The sequence below is a fragment of the Littorina saxatilis genome, unplaced genomic scaffold (genome assembly GCF_037325665.1).
Source record: "Littorina saxatilis isolate snail1 unplaced genomic scaffold, US_GU_Lsax_2.0 scaffold_656, whole genome shotgun sequence".
NCBI classification, from domain to species: Eukaryota; Metazoa; Mollusca; class Gastropoda; order Littorinimorpha; family Littorinidae; genus Littorina; species Littorina saxatilis.
Window position 1 is genome coordinate 5,001 of NW_027127560.1, and position 21,814 is coordinate 26,814.

Sequence of the window (21,814 nt, forward strand, 5' to 3'; positions counted from 1 at the left end):
ATAAGCATCTTATTCTTTTCTATTTATTTCATCGAACTTTTTTTTTACCGTGCAGGGCAACTCCTCATCACCGCTGGCCTGCCTCACGCACTCAGAGCGCATGGATCTGGTCGGGGTCCTGACCTACTTGGCCTCTGACCCCGGCGCGTGGCCCAACGTTAGCAACTGCTCCCTGCCTCCAGGAGTGTCCTCCCTTTCCGAGCTTGCAGGCGGGGAGGAGTCGCCTCCCTTGACGCTGGTGGCGGGCCGTGCGTTCTACGCGTGGTTCACTCCCTTGGTGCTGCTGGTGGGGGTGGTGGGCAACACGCTGTCGCTGTGCGTCTTCCTGAGTCGTAACATGCGTTCTCTGTCCGCCTCCACCTACCTGGCCGCGCTCTCCACCGCCGACCTAACCGCCCTAATCTTCTACGTGCTGGTGGAGTGGCTCATCCGGGGCCTGCCCCTTCTGAGGGGGGAGGAGGACTCGGGGGGTCCGGGGGGCCGGGCGGGGGTCATGGCCGTCAACGGGTCGTGTCAGATGGTCATGTATCTCCACTACGTGTCCCGGTTTCTGTCTGCCTGGCTGGTCGTGGCCTTTACTGTGGAGAGGTGGGTAGTCTTAGGACACTGTGATTTGTGTTGTTATGTACCTCCTGTCTGCCTGGCTGGTCGTGGCCTTTACTGTGGAGAGGTGGGTAGTCTTAGGACACTGTGATTTGTGTTGTTATGTACCTCCTGTCTGCCTGGCTGGTCGTGGCCTTTACTGTGGAGAGGTGGGTAGTCTTAGGACACTGTGATTTGTGTTGTCATGTACCTCCACTATCACCAAAATCTGCATGTTATACTTTTTTGTATCAGTCAAGCCTATACCAGGAGTTAAAACAATTTAAAGAAACAACTTCGCTGTTACATACCATCCTTTCATTGCCAACATATTTATGTTGCAGGTATATCGGAGTTTGCCACCCGCTACGGCGAAGGGATATATGTACGACGTCATCCACCCGGCGATGTGTTCTGGGTCTGGTGCTCGTCTCCTTTCTCATCAACGTCTTCAAACCGCTACTGTCTCAGGTAACCCACCTCTGCATGTGTTCACCATGTGTTCTATGTATGCCTACAGGTGCAACACATACCGGGGTGGGGCATAATGTGTTCACCATGTGTTCTATATATACCTACAGATGCAACAAATACCGGGGTGGGACACCATGTGTTCACCATGTGTTCCATGTATGCCTACAGGTGCAACACATACCGGGGTGGGGCAGCATGTGCACGTCCCACCCGAGTCACCGCCGCCTGTCGTTCGTGCTGGACTCTGTGTACGCCGTCATGATCACCTTCGTTCCCTTCGTCATCATCACCGTCTTCAACCTGCTCATCATCAGGAAGCTGCTCTCTCACAACAAGGCGCGCAGACAGGTATGTAGCATGGAGGGAAGAACATGGATGGGAGTGGGAGATTAACAAAAACGGGGGGAGGTGGGGGGGGGGGGGGGATATGATGTGGTTTTGTTGGCGGTAAATAGGTATTTATTGTTTTTGATCATCACCGTCTTGAACCGGCTCATTATCAGGAAGCTGCTCACACACAACGAGACTCGCAGACAAGTACGTGACGAGAGAGAGAGAGAGAGAGAGAGAGAGAGAGAGAGAGAGAGAGAGAGAGAGAGAGAGAGAGAGAGAGAGAGAGAGAGAGAGAGAGAGAGAGAGAGAGAGGGATTTGATCCTCACCGTTTTTAACTGGGGAAGAAAGTTGTTAGAAGAGAGAAGGAAAGGCATCATCCTCGGCCTTTTCGTCGACAAGAAAACATTCTTGTAGAGATTCACCAATTGTGTACGTCATAGCATTGTTCAGTGACAGAAGAGTGTGATCCGCCTGGAGTTTACGCTGATTCTGCTGGCAGTGTCTTTGTATTTATAACATAGTGAAGGATATTTGCCCTATAAATGCTCTTTTTTTCTTACCAGGTGCGCGTGGTGACAGAGGAAAGCGTGATCCGCCTGGAGTTCACGCTGATTCTGCTGGCAGTTTGTTTGTTTGCTTAACGCCCAGTCCACCACGAAGGGTGATATCAGGGCGGTTCTGCTGGCAGTGTCTTTGTATATAACACAATGAATTATATCATGCATGCATAAAACACTACTTTTTGTTCTTACCAGGTGCGCCTGGTGACAGAAGAGAGCGTGATCCGCCTGGAGTTCACGCGTATTCCGCTGGCAGTGTCTTTGTATATATAACACAATGAATTATATCTTGCATATTATCCTACATACGTGAGAGAGACACCCATGAGATAATAATCGTTCAAATCACACGTGTGTATATCATGTAAATGAGGTCATGTCAAGCAAGTCTGGCAGGGACCTGTTTTTCCACTGCGTATGATGCCAAAGTCACCGAGACAAACGTCATTATAGAAACACAAATTGCGCTCGCTAATTACCCTCGATGAATCTTTAGAACTAACACGTCACGCCACACTTTCAGAGTGACGTTTCTTTGCTTTGACGTAATAGATTGCACGAGGCTTTAGAAGAGATCGAGGTTCCAAAACAAGCGTCTTCAATTTAGCTGCCTCGAATGCAGGACATTTTCAGTAAAATACACATAAGTTAGTACAGTATGTAGGATAAACAGAATACTACATGGCTTGCTGTGTCGTACCAGATTTACACTTGTTGCTTTTTCAAATAGCGAACAGCTCGCTTTCGCTCAACGTTCAATATTTAAAAAAACAACTCGTGTAAATCTGGTACGACACAGCAAGCCATGTAGTATTCTCTATTAATGCTCCTTTTTGTTCTAATTAGGTGCGCGAGGTGACAGGGGAAAATGTGATCTACCTGGAGTTCACGCTGATTCTGCTGGCAGTGTCTTTGTATAATCATAGACCATTTATCATGGACCGCCAACTAGCTCTCTCTCCGCTCTTTCTCTCTATTACGAGGTAGCGCCTCTCGCATTTAGGAACCTTTACGCTTACATGGCCTTTCAGGAATCAGGGGGACGTCATATCCGGTGTCGATTGTAAACATGGGCGAAGTTGCCGATGTAAGTTCTGAAAATGCTAAAATAAACTCAGCAAAAGTGCATATGGAACATGTTTTTCGATGGGCTTTGTTAAGTTTAGTTTGGAGTTTTGGAAAATCCAGTTCATTGTCACCTCCCATTGTCACAAATAACTGGAGCGTGCTTTCTTTTCACTGTCTTCGAATCGCTGGCCTTTCAAACCGGACGTGACGCGCCCCTGAAAGTCGAGAGTCGTAACCTCGAAGGGTCACGTGACGAGTTGGCGGTCCAGGCTATTTGGTCTATGGTATAACACAGTGATATTTAGCCTTCAATGGTTCTTTTTGTTCTTACCAGGTGCGTGTGGTGACAGAGGAAAGTGTGATCCACCTGGAGTTCACGCTGATTCTGCTGGCAGTGTCTTTGTATAACACAGTGATATTTAGCCTTCAATGGTTCTTTTTGTTCTTACCAGGTGCGCGTGGTGACAGAGGAAAGCGTGATCCGCCTGGAGTTCACGCTGATTCTGCTGGCAGTGTCTTTCTGTTTCGTGGCTCTCAACGTGCCCTACTTCGCCGTGTGGCTCAAGCTGTTCCTCACCTCGCAGTTCATCCATCTGGCGTCCTTCACCCGTCCCACCGACCTCGACTACTTCCGGGGCGTGGCCTTCATCACGCGCGCCATCTTCTACATCAACTACTGCATCAACTTCTTCCTCTACTCCATCACCGGCGCCTACTTCCGGCGCGAGCTGCGCATGCTCTGCGTCCTCCGTCAGCAAAAACACAAGTACGGGTCCACCTACACTCGCTGCACTCGCTTAGCCTCAAGCACGCAATCGCGACAGTCTCTGGTGAACCCCAACGGGGTTGTCATGGAGACCCACTCCCTGTCCTTTCACAACGGGGAGGGGAGGAGGTTGACGTCGCGGTCATCCCACCCCCAGGAGCCCCCGCGCGAGGTCAACGGACACCCCCGGAGCTGTAACGCAGGTGCTCATCTTAATAGCTGGGTGTAGCTGCTGTGGGCTTTCCACAGCCTCGTGCAGTCATGGTCCTCTGGTTTTGACCATTCAAGTGAGCAATTCAAGCGCCCTTTGTGGTTGTATACCCAGCTGTTAACCCCATTTTCTCCTCACGTTATAGCACAAGGTCTTGCACCATGTTGTCTAACCGAGTGAAGCAGTTGAACCCAATATATTTTTGAACTCCGGGTCTAATGCAGTCATGGTCTTTTTGTTGAACCATTCAAGTAAGCAAAATAAAGCAACCTCGTGGTTGTATTTCCAGCTGTTAACCCCACCGTATCCGCATTTTTTTCGCGCAAGGGCTTGCACCCTGTGTTCTAATCTAGTGAAGGAGTTACACTCCGGTTCTGATGGTCCTCTTGTTTTACCATTCAAGTAAGCAATTCAAGCGCACTTTGTGGTTGTATTTCAAGGCTGTTAACCCCACCTTCTCCTCACTGTTTGGCAAAATGACTTGCACCATGTTCTCTAACCGAGTGAAGCTGTTGAACTCCGGGTCCAATGCAGTCATGGTCCTCTTGTTTTATCATTCAATTAAGCAAAATTAAACACCCTGGTGGTTATATACCCGCTTGTTCACCCGACCTCACTTTTTCTGCTATAACATGCACCATTTCCTCTAACCGAGTGAAGCAGTTGAACTCCGGGTCTAATGCAGTCATGGTTCTCTTGTTTTGCCTTTCAAGTGAGCAAAATCAAACACTCTCGTAGTTATATACCCAGCTGTTAAACCCACCTTATCCTCATTTTCCTGTACAATGACATGCACCGTGTCTGCTAACCGAGTGAAGCTGTTGAACTCCGGGTCTTATGCAGTCATGGTCCTCTTGTTTTACCTTTCAAGTTAACAAAATCAAGCGCAGCTGTTCACCCCCCCCCCCCCCTTATCCTCACTGTGTAGTACTTGCACCATGTTATTGTACCGATTGAAGTTGTTGAACTCCGGGTCTAATGTAGTCATGGTCTTCTTGTTTTAACTTTCAAGTGAGCACAATCAAACACCCTCGTGATTGTATTCCCAGCTGTTCAACCCACCTTATCCAGCTCACTGTGTCGCACAAGGACTTGAACATTGTCTTTTAACTGAGTGAAGCCTTTGTTGAACTACGGGTCTAATTCAGTCATGGTCCTCTTGTTTTTTCCTTCCCAGTGAGCAAAATTAAACACGCTTGTGGTTGTAATTCTAGCGGTTCACCTCACGGTATCCTCACTGTGTCGCACACGGACTTGCACATTGTCCTCTAACCGAGTGAAGCCTTTGTTGAACTACGGGTCTAATTCAGTCATGGTCCTCTTGTTTTTTCCTTCCCAGTGAGCAAAATTAAACACGCTTGTGGTTGTAATTCTAGCGGTTCACCTCACGGTATCCTCACTGTGTCGCACACGGACTTGCACATTGTCCTCTAACCGAGTGAAGCCTTTGCTGAACTACGGGTCTAATTCAGTCATGGTCCTCTTGTTGTTTCCTTCCCAGTGAGCAAAATTAAACACTCTTGTGGCTGTAATTCTAGCAGTTCACCTCACCTTATCCAGCTCACTGTGTCGCACAAGGACTTGCACATTGTCCTCTATTCGAGTGAAGCTGTCCGGGTCTAATGCAGTCATGGTACATGGTCCTGTTGTTATACAATTAAGATGAGCAACTTTAAAACAACCTCGTGGTTGTATACCCAGCTGTTAACCCCACCTTCTCCTCACTTTATTGCACTAGGACTTGCACCATGTTCTCTAACCGATTGAAGTTGTTGAACTCCGGGTCTAATGTAGTCATGGTCTTCTTGTTTTACCATTTGATTGAGCAAAATTAAACACCCTGGTGGTTGTAAACCAAGCTGTTAACCACACCTTAACCTCACTTTTTAATGCAAGGATTTGCCCCATGTCCTCTAACCGAGTGAAGCCTTTGTGGACCTCCAGAACTAATGCAGTTATGGCCCTCTTGTTTTACCTTTCAAGTGAGCAAAACCAAGCACCCTTTAGGGTTCTATACCCAACTTTCAACACCACTTGGTCCTGACTTTGTTGTACAACGTTTTGCACTATGTCCTCTAATCGATTGAAGCCGTTGAACTCCAGGTCTAATGCAGTCATGGTTATCTTTTTGTAACATTCAAGTGAGCACAATTAAACATCCTCGGGGTGGTAACCCAACTGATAACCCTACCTTGTCATCACTGTTTAGTACAAGGACTTGCACCATGGCCTCTAACCGACTGAAGCCTTTGTTGAGCTCCAGGACTAATGTAGCCATGATTCTTTTTTTTTTTTTTTTTTTTAACGCTCAACCTAGATGTCCAGGGCAGGCGCTCTTACATATATATATATATTCTGTAGTTCCTCTGTTGGAGGATGTAATGGCCAACTGGTCCTCTTGTTTTACCATTCAAGTGAGCACAAGTTGAACCCCTCACAAGTTAAACCCCTCATGGCTTTGTTGCCGAATGCTATTTTCCCAATTCTTGTCTTCACTGTTTGATTCAAGGATTTGCACAATGTCCTCTAACCAAGTGAATTCCTTCTCTGGTCGACGGACCTGGTCTGGAACTGTGACTGTATAATGTGACCCTCCACCACGGAATGAGTCACATGTCACCTTTGCATGATGTTCATATTTTTTACATTTTCCTAAAGAGTTTTTATGCTCTATCCAGTGGTGAAAACCGTTTCAGAAAAGAGCGAAAAGTTTGAGTTATAAGCCTGTGACTAAGGTGACCCTCACACTGTTACTACACACCCCCCGGACTTATATTATGCCTGGCGCAGAACCGCGTGAGGTGACATGCGACTCATTTCGTGGTGGAGGGTCACAATTATTTAAGGCATTTACTTGAAGACTTGTCGTATTTCCTCTAAATGAGTGTATCTTTGTGAAACAAAGGTGTGTTGATACCCCATGACCGAGTGAGTATGTCCAACCCAAAGACTAACTAATGTCCTTTAACCGAGTTAATCTAATTCAAGGGCTTTATATATATGTTCTGTAAGAGAGTGAACATATCAAATTCAATAGTTGAGAGATGTCCTTTAACCGAATGCTGCTGTCTGATTCAAGGACTTAGATATCCTCTAACCGAGTAAAGCGTTCTAATTTAAGAACTTACTAAGATGTCCTCTAGCCGAGTGAAGCTTTCTAAATTGAGGTCTTTCAGATGTCCTGTAACTTAATGAAGCTTTCTAAATTGAGGTCTTTCAGATGTCCTGTAACTTAATGAAGCTTTCTAAATTGAGGTCTTTCAGATGTCCTGTAACTTAATGAAGCTTTCTAAATTAAGGACTTACTTCGAAGTCTTCTAACCGAGTGAAGCTGTCGTTGACACACATGTGTGTCGGAGGTCACTTCGACAAAGCGACGTTCGTCGGTTTTTCTATCAATGCTAACCGGCGAGTAAGCGGTATAGGGTACTGTTCAATCTAAATACGCAGGGCTGGTGTCTTGAATTTAATTCTTACACTTATTGAAACACGAATATCGTCAAAGGATTTCTAGTAGACGACCATGCCGGACAGATTGTGCTGGTGAGTGTTTTCCCCCAGACCGCTACACATATCGCTTTACGCTCTGAAAAATCAATCAATCAATCAATATGAGGCTTATATCGCGCGTATTCCGTGGCCGGTACAGTTCTAAGCAAAGGGGGGTCACTGCAGCAAACTCTCGCATTTATGTCCCTTCTATGTATGAGGTCCAAATAATTTGTTTTGTATCGATGGTAAGGCCAACAAAATATAGGACCGGTAAGAAGTCTTTTTATTTTATTTTATTTTTAATTGTAGTTGTTTTTAACATAGAGGGGGAATCGAGACGAGGGTCGTGGTGTATGTGTGTGTGTGTGTGTGTCTGTGCGAGTGTGTGTGTAGAGCGATTCAGACTAAACTACTGGACCGATCTTTATGACATTTTACATAAGAGTTCCTGGGTATGAAATCCCCAGACGTTTATTCATTTTTTCGATGAATGTCTTTTATGACGTCATATCCGGCTTTTTGTAAAAGTTGAGGCGGAACTGTCACACCTTCATTATATTTAGTCAAGTTTTGACTAAATATTTTAACATCGAGGGGGAATCGAAACGAGGGTCGTGGTGTATGTGCGTGCGTGTGTGTGTGTGTGTGTGTGTGCGTGCGTGTGTGTGTGTGTGTGTAGAGCGATTCAGACTAAACTACTGGACCGATCTTTATGAAATTTGACATGAGAGTTCCTGGGTATGAAATCCCCGAACGTTTTTTTCATTTTTTTGATAAATGTCTTTGATGACGTCATATCCGGCTTTTCGTGAAAGTTGAGGCGGCACTGTCACGCCCTCATTTTTCAACCAAATTGGTTGAAATTTTGGTCAAGTACTCTTCGACGAAGCCCGGGGTTCGGTATTGCATTTCAGCTTGGTGGCTTAAAAATTAATTAATGACTTTGGTCATTAAAAATCTGAAAATTGTAAACAAAAATAAAAATTTATAAAACGATCCAAATTTACCTTTATCTTATTCTCCATCATTTGCTGATTCCAAAAACATATAAATATGTTATATTCGGATTAAAAACAAGCTCTGAAAATTAAATATATAAAAATTATTATCAAAATTTTTTTTTGAAATCAATTTAAAAACACTTTCATCTTATTCCTTGTCGGTTCCTGATTCCAAAAATATATAGATATGATATGTTTGGATTAAAAACACGCTCAGAAAGTTAAAACGAAGAGAGGTACAGAAAAGCGTGCTATCCTTCTCAGCGCAACGAATACCCCGCTCTTCTTGTCAATTCCACGTGCACTGCCTTTGCCACGGGCGGTGGAGTGACGATGCTACGAGTATACGGTCTTGCTGCGTTCAGTTTCATTCTGTGAGTTCGACAGCTACTTGACTAAATATTGTATTTTCGCCTTACGCGACTTGTTTTTCAATCAAATTGACCAGGATACACTTTAATGGTGTGTGTGTGTGTGTGTGTGTGTGTGTGTGTGTGTGTGTGTGTGTGTGTGTGTGTGTGTGTGTGTGCGTGTGTGTGTGTGTGAGAAATTGAATAAAACACGCTTGAACCAAAACAACACATGGTTTCATTCCACTTTTTAAGGTCAGCATGACATTTTTGAATCCCCTGAGTGACACAAATTTCATTTGTATTTTGTTTTTTTCGTGAGCAGACCATCAAATACAACAACTTCGCCGTTTGTGTGTGTGTGTGTGTGTGTGTGTGTGTGTGTGTGTGTGTGTGTGTGTGTGTGTGTGTGTGTGTGTGTGTTGTGTGTGTTGTGTGTGTGTATTGTGTGTGTGTGTGTGTGTATGTTGTGTGTTGTGTGTGTGTGTGTTTGTGATGTGTGTGTGTGTGTCTCTGTGTGTTTTTGTTGTGTGTGTGTGTGTGTATTGTGTGTGTGTGTGTGTGTGTGTTGTGTTGTGTTGTGTTGTGTGTGTGTGTGTGTGTGTGTGTTTGTGTTGTGTGATGTGTGTGTGTGTGTGTGTGTGTGTGTGTCTCTTTGTCTGTGTGTGTTTTTTGCTTGTAATTTCCTTTCTATCTTTACCTCATTCTTTTGTTCTCTCATTTTCCATTCTTTCGCTCAATCCTTCGTTCCTTCCTTCCCTCGAAAATTGACACATAAAACGACACAATATAAGCGTAAGCTAGAGTTCGTGCTCCAGCTATTGGTCTTTCTTAGTACTGTTTCATGTTGAATAGAGTCTTGTTTAAACCCCCCACAGAAATTCAAACATAGGTATCACTACAGATAAACATAAATTCACAACATGCCCTTTTTGAGTCACTTGAGAAAAAGTGACTCTATGTAATCGGTCAGTGTTAGTCTGTCCGGCCGGATATATAGAATATAGTCAATGTTTGTAAAGATTTTAGTCAAGCAGTATGTAAGAAATGTTTAGTCCTTTGTACTGGAAACTTGCATTCTCCCAGTGAGGTCATATATTGTACTACGTTGCAAGCCCCTGGAGCAATTTTTTGAGTCACTTGAGAAAAAGTGACTCTATGTAATCGGTCAGTGTTAGTCTGTCCGGCCGGCCGGCCGTCCGTAGACACCACCTTAACGTTGGACTTTTCTCGGAAACTATCAAAGCGATCGGGCTCATATTTTGTTTAGTCGTGACCTCCAATGACCTCTACACTTTAACGATGGTTTCGTTGACCTTTGACCTTTTTCAAGGTCACAGGTCAGCGTCAAAGGAAAAATTAGACATTTTATATCTTTGACAAAGTTCATCGGATGTGATTGAAACTTTGTAGGATTATTCTTTACATCAAAGTATTTACATCTGTAGCCTTTTACGAACGTTATCAGAAAAACAAGGGAGATAACTAGCCTTTTCTGTTCGGCAACACACAACTTAACGTTGGGCTTTTCTCGGAAACTATAAAAGTGACCGGGCTCAAATTTTATGTGAACGTGACTCATTGTGTTGTGAATAGCAATTTCTTCCTGTCCATCTGATGCCTCATATAATATTCAGAACTGCGAAAGTGACTCGATCGAGCGTTTGCTCTTCTTGTTGATTAGGGCTTTTGTGAACAAGAAACAATTAACAAGTGGCTCTATCCCATCTCCCCCCTTTCCCCTATCCCATCTCCCCCCTTTCCCCCGTCGCGATATAACCTTCGTGGTTGAAAACGACGTTAAACACCAAATAAAGAAAGAAAGAAAGAATTGTAAAAGGCTTCCTTTTGCTTACACTCATATTCTCTCCTACCAAGTGAGTCAAAACCGGCACGGTTGGCCTAGTGGTAAGGCGTCCGCCCCGTGATCGGGAGGTCGTGGTAATTATCAGGATTATTTCTGTCTCCTTTCTTATATAAAGGAATAATAGTAGCCTTCGTCCATTAGAAGGTTATGAGAAGTATGACCAATTGGAACGTGTTCATTTATTTGCATGTAAACGGTTTCTGCACGTAGTAGATACAACTCCCAATGATGTTGTGTTTGGTGAATTGGGTAGGTATCCTCTTTGGGTGACAACAGTCACACGGTTGGTGACAACAGTCACACGGTTGATTAAATATTGGTTACGGTTATTGAGACAGCCAGACAAAATGTTATTCAACCTCCACGAAAAAGGTGGTATCACATGGGTAACGCATGTAAAGGCAGTTTTGTGTGAAAATGAATTTTACCAAGTTTGGATGTTTGGATGTGGAAACGAGAGGGCGTTTTTTGCAGAACTGAAGGAGCGGCTCTGCAGTTCCTTCTGTCATGATTGGCGTAATCATTTGGACTCGAGTGAGCGCCTATCACTGTATGGAAAATATAAAGCCTGTTTTGAAAAAGAACGTTATGTGGACATTTTATGGAAAGATGTGTACAGAAATGTCATCGCTCAATTTAGAATGGGTGTTTCACAGATAAATATCCACAAATATCGCTTCAAAAATTCAACAGAAAACAAGTGTTGCCCCTTTTGTGACGATAAATTAGAGACCGAAATCCAATTTTTTTTTAAGGCCAAACATATTGTGAGTTAAGAATAAAGTATTTAGCACAGTTTTTAAGTGTTGGTGATCAGTTGGGCAGTATGATTACCATGTTTAAAAAACAAGACACAGAAACAATTGTAGATTTAGCAAAGTTTTTGTTTTTTGCATTTCAGTTAAGATAGTCAATGTTAAATAATAATGAGGATTAATTGTCGCTGAAGGTTTTGTTGTTGCTGTATTTATTGTTCGGTTGTATGTATATATTAGGCAGCATTGATGTGCATGATTATTGATAGAGGAAAGCTTGGAACAAACCACTGTGTATTTTGCATACGTTTAAATATCATGTTTTCTATTTTTTCCTGTGATTCATGTGTAACCCCCCCCCCCCCCATTGAAAGGGGCTGTAGGCCCATATTCAATAAAACTGTGTCAGTGTCAGTGTCTCTCTCTCTCTCTCTCTCTCTCTCTCTCTCTCTCTCTCTCTCTCTCTCTCTCTCTCTCTCTCTGTTGGTTATATTCTCACATTTTTTTCCTTTTCTTCTTTCGTTCCCTTTATGAGATGCAACATGTTCTTTTAATGTTTAAAACCACGGCATCACGCAGTGCGAGTGTTCCTAAGCAAAAGCTCTTCCACGGAATCACAAAAACATTGACCATTAAGTGAACTAATCCCAGGAGCGAGAAAAGAGATAGGATCGCGATTTTACGCACAATTGCACATTACAAGCTTACGTTACGCGCCGTCGAGTGAGTGATAGATTTTAAAGTGCTCCCTTTTAGAGTCTAAATTAGCCGTAATTTCAATTTCCATTAGACTCCATGAGAGAGAGGTTTGGTTGTTTTATCCCGAACAAATGCGCATTCGGTAATCTGTTTTTACTGCCGCCAAAAGGTCGTACGAGTGCAATGAATATTGATTTGGAGTTTGGGTGCGCTTTTGAGGGGTTCTTTTGTTCGGGTGTCAATTGTAGTTGAGCGGGTACCGGTGGCTTAATTCATTCCCATGCGAAGTAATGTGTAGGTCTCCACATTTTAACTTGGGATCAGAGCAACCTTCTACTAAGAGCAACCTTTTACTAAGAGAAACCTTCTACTAACACACGTACGCACACACGCACGCACGCTCGCTCGCTCGCACACACATACAGTTAGCTAGTTAGTCTGTTAGTTAGTTAGTTAGTTGCTCGGTTCGGTTTGGTTTAGTATGGTTAATATTACAACAATTTAGTTAGCTGGCTAACTATCTACCAAGTTATTTGGGCTGTTCATGAGTTTTGTACTCAATTATTGTAAAAATATAAAATAAAATTAAGGTCAGCAATAAATATAACAGATGTAACAGTAATACATTGTATTATTGTGTGTATTGTCTCTTAAGCTGGTGTTCCTATTGACGACCGATGCACGTTTGTGTCCTTTCACACTTCACATGTTAAGCTCCACGCTCAAAACTATTCTAGCATATGCATTGTGTATTTTAAACAATAACAAATATATTTTAACAGAGTATCTTTCTGGTATTGTTTCAGCGAGGGCTCAGCGGTCCTATCGCCATGGCAACACCACATGACTGCAACGCCCTCGGTGTCTCCGAGGTTCCCGTTCCTGGGTCGCCCTGTGTCTCTCTCCAGCTCGTCGAACAACTGATGAAGATGACAATGTGTTTACCCCTGAAAGCGGCGTATGGCTGCCTAAATGGCGGGGTTGAAAAAGGTCATACACGTGAAAAAACCAAGGGATTTTCTGTCCACGAAAGCAGAAAAAGAAGAAGAAGAAGATGATGATGATGATGATGATGATGATGATGATGATGATGATAATGAAGATGAGGATTATAATATGCGCCAAGTCATCTATCCTCGTTCGCTTCTTTCAAACGTCAACTCCTGTGGGGCGTAATGATACCGCTCAGTACATTCTTCAAGGCCACATGGGGCCCGTTTCACATGCCAGCAACACAGTTGGTCAGCGGCTGCAGTTAAACGAGTGAAATGCTTCAACCCGACAAACTTGAGTTTCTAGGAAAATAGTTTAGTGGGCCGACTGTGCCTCTTCACACGTGGAGCTGCCCGAGTACAGTGCTGCCATCTTCTACTACCTCCGCGTTCTCCTTCTTCTTCTGCGTTCCCGGCCATGCTAAATTGTCAATTCAGTCTGCAGGACGACGTCCGCGGTCCGCCGCAGCGATGTTGCCGACCCCCACAGCCTCTCGTGGGCCTCCACTGGACTGGGCCATGTCTGGTGTCTCAGAGAGTTGAAGTAGGGGCAGGACTGCAGGATATGGGTGGGGGTTTGAGTGCCTGTGTTACACGGGCATTGGTCGGTGTCTAAAATGTTAAGTCTATACATGTGGGAGAGGAGTTGGCAGTGTAACTCCGCGTTCGGAACACCTCAGTTGTGTGTCAAAGCGGTGGTCATACTGTCAGTGTGACCCCCGCGAGTCCATGAAACTGGCTCCTGGTCGCCAAACTTCTTCTCCTGCAGGGAGTTCATTGTCCGCCCAATCTGAACGTCTTTGGAAAGGAAAGAGAGAATGCTTTATGTCCTACAGGCTAAACATTTCGCCTCTTACATGTTTCGTTGTGCCACTGGTCTACGAAACCACAATTGCGATATGATAACGACGCTAGCTTCACGCTATGTTAGTTGCAGAGTAGGTGCAAGAAACAAGCTTTGAAAAAAACAACCTGATCACTGACATGTGTTTTAAGTCATCGAAAAGTGTGTGGTTAAACCTACAGGAAGTGTCTGTAGTGCACACACAACTGCATCTGCTTGGGAACATGCGTACAGCATTTACCTTGTGTGATGCATTTTTGCCGAGTTGATTTCGTAAATGAAACTTTGTCAAGGTGTAAAAATAATTGAGCACAAGATCCCTACTCTGCAGAGGAAACGGACACATTGTTAATTTGTGACCCTCCACCACGAAATGAGTCGCATGTCACCTCGCGCGGTTCTGCGCTAGGCTTAATATAAGTCCGGGGGAGTGTATGGTAACAGTGGGAGGATCACCTTAGTCACAGGCTTATAACTCAAACAGTTTTCGCTCTTTTCTAAAACGGTTTTCATCACTGGATAGAGCGTAAAAAATTCTTTAGGAAAATGTAAAAACATGAAAATCATGCAAAGGTGACATGCGACTCATTTCGTGGTGGAGGGTCACAATTTGTTTTTTTGTGTACGTGTAAGGACGGTCTTTTCCCATCTTGTACAAGCAGGGACATATCTGCGGTGGTTTACACGATCCGTTTTATCGAAAAGAACATATTCTTAAAACAGCAAGAAGAATTATTGTGCGCGTGGTTCACTGTGAGTAGTTTCGAATGCAAGTTTTGGAATTCTGTTCAGCATCATTCCCTGGCCTACCTCCAGTAACACCAATCTTGAAAAGTGTTTTGGAGAGATGATATTTCATCGTGAACAAATCTATCCTGGTTGAAGTAAAACATCTGAGAAACAAAGTGACGTAAGTGCTCTAAGTGCATACATATGTGCAACAAGAGTAAGTGAGAATCACCGGCACGGTTGGCCTAGTGGTAAGGCGTCCGCCCCGTGATCGGGAGGTCGTGGGTTCGAACCCCGGCCGGGTGATACCTAAGACTTTAAAATTGGCAATCTAGTGGCTGCTCCGCCTGGCGTCTGGCATTATGGGGTTAGTGCTAGGACTGGTTGGTCCGGTGTCAGAATAATGTGACTGGGTGAGACATGAAGCCTGTGCTGCGATTTCTGTCTTGTGTGTGGCGCACGTTATATGTCAAAGCAGCACCGCCCTGATATGGCCCTTCGTGGTCGGCTGGGCGTTAAGCAAACAAACAAACAAACAAACAAGTGAGAATCTCCTTGCACACAAGAGAAGCAGAATAATGGTGACTGCGCGTAAGAGCGAGAAATCGACATGCCCCTAATGGTTTTACCGCGAGGGCGTTAAACATTACATCATAAGAGCGAGAAATAAAAAGACCAAAAAATACTGAACTCACGTGTTTGATGAAGACGAAACAAATAACAATTCACGACGTTTCGACCACTAGGGTCTTCTTCAGTCACAAAATACAGAAAAAAGAGAAAGACAGAACAGGAAGAAGATCTACAGTTTGACGGTTCACATTTTACGACTCACAAACCAAAAACAAATAAAACGGACAGATGAGCAAGGAAGGCTACTCCAGGATAAAAAAAAAATATATTAAAAAAAAACTAAAAAAAATATTACATGTGAGAAGTAAAAAAAAATGTTGAATTGTGTGATCTTATCCAACGTTTATCTTGCTTTTATTGTGCCGGGGAATGTTTTCATGCGAACCTAACAGATTTCTTTCTCTGTTTTTCTGGAAGGTTCTATGTGTATTTTTTATTTTTTATTTTTTTTTTTATTCTCTTTTTGTGAATTTTTTTTAATTATTTTTTTTTTACATGTATATGCTGTACATTACAGGACATCACCTAACCAAAGGTTCTATGTGTATATATGTTTGAGCATTATTTTGTACAGTTATTATAAAGCGTTCGTGTTTTTGCACAAATAGTGAGGTTGCGGGGAAGACGCCCGACAACTCAGCACGACGACATGTGAGGGTGACCTACTTTTTTTTCCCCTCACACAGTCGGGACGCGGGGCCTTTGCGAGACGTTCCAGCTGGAAAATGGAGCAATTTGTCGTCGTCGCAAAAACGGAAGATTGAAATTGGTCTTTGCTGTTAAGTCGAGTTCACTTTAATTAAAGTATGTGTTATGGACATATAGATTGTTCATTTTGCAAATAGCTTTTGAAGAAAAAGGGAAAAAAATCTTTGATAGGCGTGTTTTGTCGGGCACCATCTCAGGTGCTCACAAGTTTTCTCAATGAAGCCGCTATAAATAAAACTGTTTGCGCAGAAGACGGACGCGTCTTGAATAAAAAACCAAGACTAGAGTGACGTCACATTTGGTTTAAACAAAATTTTATTCAGAATTTCTTCGCATGAACAGTTCGAAACACACAGCTAGGACACGCACTCAAGCAAATGCTTATATCACGTGACCAGAACAATACTAAATTACACACATTTTCATAATGGTGGACATAACAACATTAAACCAGAAGAACAAATTGAAAGAATGGGGATGGGGAACTAAATAGGAACAAAAGAATCTACAGAAGATAAAAAAGAAAAGGGAGGGAGAGGGGGAAGAAAGTACTAACAACCACAAGGAGAGACTAGGACGAAAGCGCATAGGAAGAGAGCATCAAGTCTAAGACATGCAACATGTAAATTCAACTAAATGTAACAATTTTTGTATGGAAGGCAGTAATAATTCGTTAACATATAAAATACGAGACAAACGATAATAATCATTACTTATACGCTGCTTATGTAATCAAATACGATAACACAGAGAGAGGCAGTGTGGAGGTACACATACGCCTGCCCACACACATATACGCTATCAATGCGTGAACACATCCATCAAATCAGTCGGATGTGTTCACGCATTGATAGTGTATATGTGTGTGGGCAGGCGTATGTGTACCTCCACATTTCGGCTCAGCAGTCCGGGAGGCGTGCTGAAACAACGCCTGCAAAGGCGAAATTTGGTGTTTTTCACGTCCGGGCCGAACGAATAATTAAAATACTCGTTTTATTCTTAACTTGAGATGTTTGGATGGTGCTTTCTTCTCGTTTTGAGGTTCCAGTTTGTGATCGGCTAAAAAGCAAAACCATGTTTTTGAAGGGGAAAATAGTTGAGTTATAAGGGGTTGATCAATCACACACACACACACCCACACACATAAACACACACACACACGCACACACACACACCACACACACACACACACACACACACACACACACACATCGCTACGGCAACTTGTTAGAGGAATGTGAAAAAATGTAGTCGACAATTTTTTTTTATGTGTGTTGGTTTTGTTAGTTTGATCGGTGGATAGGGGTTTGCGGGGGTGGCTTGGGGGGGCGGGGGGTGTAAGTTGAGCTGGTGATCCACTAGGCTCATTGAGGAACAGTCACCTTGCAGAATTTTCACTTTATATGAGTGTGTTGGTGTGTGCGTGTGTGTGTGTACACACACCACAACATTCACAAAGAACATAATTTCGGTCTTATTCTATTTAAGCGACATTCACAATACATTGCAGCCTCCCCTTACACATTTGTTACGATTGCTCTGCAGTTTTCAAATGAGCACGTTCCCGTGTAGCATCGAGAGTGTGTAACTAAATGTAACATCTTGCCCGTATTTGTTTTATTTGCGGAGATTGGTTACACATGTAACACCTCTCTCTTATGCTGCGTAAGGTTAAGAAATGTGCCTTGGAACATTGGTATGAAAAGATAACAGAACGATTCGATAATGATGATGATGATGATAACATCGTTTATTTAACGTCACTCTGTAAAAACATTGGCAACATTTGTCTTAGATTTAAAAACACACACAGGCACGCACACAAACTTTCCCTTTATGTACAGTGGTTCACCACCCTCCCACCCCCCGCACACTCTCGCTCATCTAATTAAAAGTGGTAATAAGAGATACTTGGATATTGAAAAAGTCAGATCTCAACTGAAACACTTTGTTAAAGTACATTAATGTCATACTAAAATGCAGCGAGTCCACAGGTGACCCAACACGTGACCATGTTAGCATGGAACCATCTCAGACATTACCTTTTTGTCCCTTTATTATATGCTTGCGTACAAATCATAACGTCGTAAAATACTTGAACAAATGCTGCAATGACGGTTTAAAGGTCCTTGTCTACATTTGTATACATAAATAGACATTTGACCATTAAAATGCTGAGTCTATTCCCTACAAATATCAAAAATACACCCCCCTTCGATCAAGAAGGACGAAGCAAGGGTATCCGTTTGAAAATTCATTGTAGTATTTCAGCATAGTAGGATATCCTTATTTGGGAAATGCCGAGGGCAAAACTCCTCTCGAATACCGTGCATTTTGTTCGTTTAAAAAATTCGTGGACAGCGCTCCAATATCCAGAGTCAAACAGTTGCTGTGACTGTGAAAGCGTGACTGTCAGCATAGTGACATGAATTTGATTGGTCGATATTTTTAGGCAAAGCACATGTTCTCAGCAAACAGAAAACCAAATATTGGAAGTGTCAGAGACACTACCCCCAAAAAACCACTTATTTTACATATATCTGTTTTTTCTATAACTTTTTTCTCTATGGTTCTTTCATCTGACTTAACTTTTTATCGAAAACTAACCATAAGATTATTGAAAAAAAGCAAAAATGTAGACGACCACCTTTAACAAATAAATGTTTTTATAATGAAAATAAGTTGTTGTGTCTTTCATTCGGTGTTTTATTTTAAACACACACACACACACACACACACACACACACACACACACACACACACACACACACACACACACACACACACACACATGCGCGCCAAAATGTTAATATTTTCCTAATTAGGTGAGACCTCTACAGGACCTCTTTGATTCTTATGAACTTAAGCACATTTACATATATATGTATGATGGTCTTTCTTGCGTTGGAATAATTTTTGTAAATTAATATATTCATTTGTTAATACTCGATCAGTGCAACCTTTATTTTTTCTTGTTAGGTTATCTCCGAAAGAATCTGTTCACTATTTTGTACTGTGTACATTTTGTTATATTTAGTCAAGTTTTGACTAAATATTTTAACATCGAGGGGGAATCGAAACGAGGGTCGTGGTGTATGTGTATGCGTGCGTGCGTGTGTGCGTGCGTGTAGAGCGATTCAGACCAAACTACTGGACCGATCTTTATGAAATTTGACATGAGAGTTTCTGGGTATGATATCCCCGAACTTTTTCTTCATTTTTTTTATTAATGTCTTTGATGACGTCATATCCGGCTTTTCGTGAAAGTTGAGGCGGCACTGTCACGCTCTCATTTTTCAACCAAATTGGTTGAAATTTTGGTCAAGTAGTCTTCGACAAAGCCCGGACTTCGGTATTGCATTTCAGCTTGATGGCATAAAAATTAATTAATGACTTTGGTCATTAAAAATCTGAAAATTGTAAAAAAAAAATAAAAATTTATAAAACGATCCAAATTTACGTTTATCTTATTCCCCATCATTTGCTGATTCCAAAAACATATAAATATGTTATATTCGGATTAAAAACAAGCTCTGAAAATTAAATATATAAAAATTATTATCAAAATTAAATTTTCCAAATCAATTTAAAAACACTTTCATCTTATTCCTTGTCGGTTCCTGATTCCAAAAACATATAGATATGATATGTTTGGATTAAAAACACGCTCAGAAAGTTAAAACAAAGAGAGGTACAGAAAAGCGTGCTATCCTTCTTAGCGCAACTACTACCCCGCTCTTCTTGTCAATTTCACTGCCTTTGCCATGAGCGGTGGACTGACGATGCTACGAGTACGGTCTTGCTGAAAAATGGCATTGCGTTCAGTTTCATTCTGTGAGTTCGACAGCTACTTGACTAAATATTGTATTTTCGCCTTACGCGACTTGTTTTTCTTGTGATGAGTTTTTCAAAAAGATGGTTAGCTTACTTCTACAGTACAAAAAAATGTTTTTTTAGACGTAAGTTATCTCAAACAGTTGTTTGCTAACTTGTTTCTACTGTGTTAAATATGTTTTATTGTGTTCATTTTTCTCAGAGATTGTTCACGTCTCCTGTCGTAAACATGTTTTGTTGACGTGAGTTATCTCAGAAAGACTCTTCGCTCATTTTTACCGTGGTACCCTCGTTCTTTTAAGTGGAGTTATTTTGAACAGTAGCTTAATTACTTAATTCTTCATATCATTTCAGAAAACATTGTCCACATCCTTTTACTGTGTTCGACCCGTATTCTGCTGTTGAGTTATTTCAAACAGTTGACTTATCACTTGTTGATCCCGCAGTGGGGCACTGCGGTTATGAAATTAAAGGCCCCTCCTGTTTTTGGAACCGCAGGAGCTTTCTAGTTTGCTGTTAGGTAGATTTTTGGTTCCTCTTTCCTGTCATGCTCTCTTTTTCTTCATGAATTCTTTTCTTTTTTCTGCCTTCTTGCTCATTCACCTGTATTTTTTCCAAAAATCTCTTCTCTTGCCGCTTGTCTCGCGATTCATGTATAGTTTAATCTGTTAGTGTTCTGATGTAAGTCCAGCAGTAGATAGGTTAAGCCTAACAAGTAATGGGTTAGTGCATTTGTAAACAGGAATCGCTTGACAAGTGGCCCCCTTCATCCCCCCCTTCCTCGTCCTGATATGGCTCTGCGTAGTCGGCTGGACGTTAAGCAACAAATAAACAAAAAACAAAAAAATCACTTGTTTAAACGGTGATGGAAATGTGTTCTTTTGGTAAGAAAACAATCGTGCACTTGTTTCTACAGTGTCGAATATGAAACATGTTTTTGTCTCAAAGAGATGCAGTTTTCTCGTGTTAATATTGTTTTGAAAATGTTCCTCGTTGTAAAGTATAATAAAAGGACATTTGCTCACTTGTGGTTGCGTGAAACGTACGTGGTTTCAAACCTTGTTCGTTCCGTGTTGCGTCTGCTTTTTGTTGTCTTTTGTGTTCTTGTTTTTCCTGATGAAGCTTCCATAAGCGAAAATTCGTACCGTCTTGTCTCGTTCTTGTATTGGTGAGTACAGTATTCCTTTGTTTTTTTTTTAACTTTGTTCATCTTACCACAGTCACTTCGTTGTTTAGATTTTGAAACGTACGTGTTTTTTTACGGTGAATCTGAGCAAATCGTCTACTCTCCAATTTCCACTGTTCCCAACAGATGTGACAATGTTAATTAAAATAAGCTGTCATAACTCTTATTACAAACTTTCAAATTACGCACGAAAACATATCTACAGATGATGAATTATATCTATTTTTAAGTCCATAAAACCAAATTGGCTGCTGGTAAGACAATGTTAAAGACAATAAGAAATCTCTACTCACCAAGACAAAGAGAACACAATGAAAACGTTACACTTTCAGATCAAACCAATGAAAACAAGTCGCGTAAGGCGAAAATACAATATTTAGTCAAGTAGCTGTCGAACGTGAAATTGACAAGAAGAGCGGGGTAGTGGTTACGCTATGCTGCATAGCACGCTTTTCTGTACCTCTCTTCGTTTTAACTTTCTGAGCGTGTTTTTAATCCAAACATATCATATCTATATATTTTTGGAATCAGGAACCGACAAGGAATAAGATGAAAGTGTTTTTAAATTGATTTCGAAAAAAAAATTTTGATAATAATTTTTATATATTTAATTTTCAGAGCTTGTTTTTAATCCGAATATAACATATTTATATGTTTTTGGAATCAGCAAATGATGGAGAATAAGATAAACGTAAATTTGGATCGTTTTATAAATTTTTATTTTTTTTT

At 42.0% G+C, this 21,814-nt stretch overlaps 2 protein-coding genes across 2 annotated transcripts in view; one reads left to right on the forward strand and one right to left on the reverse strand.

Moving 5' to 3' along the window:
- The first annotated feature begins 60 nt into the window (after window positions 1-60).
- On the forward strand, window positions 61-17,190 carry LOC138955981 (cysteinyl leukotriene receptor 2-like). Its single transcript, XM_070327464.1, has 5 exons — window positions 61-588; window positions 927-1,053; window positions 1,225-1,404; window positions 3,471-3,784; window positions 12,966-17,190. The coding sequence occupies exons 1-5, from the start codon at window positions 101-103 to the stop codon at window positions 13,081-13,083; spliced, it is 1,227 nt and encodes a 408-aa protein (XP_070183565.1). The 5' UTR covers window positions 61-100; the 3' UTR covers window positions 13,084-17,190.
- The window catches only part of LOC138955982 (cysteinyl leukotriene receptor 2-like), a gene marked incomplete at its 5' end in the record, with an annotated part of 36,143 nt that continues 27,914 nt past the window's right edge, over window positions 13,586-21,814 (reverse strand). The window contains 2 exons of the mRNA XM_070327465.1: window positions 13,586-13,707; window positions 13,857-13,949. Coding sequence (XP_070183566.1) covers window positions 13,586-13,707; window positions 13,857-13,949 — 215 coding nt within the window. The remainder of the gene's footprint in view (window positions 13,708-13,856; window positions 13,950-21,814) is intronic.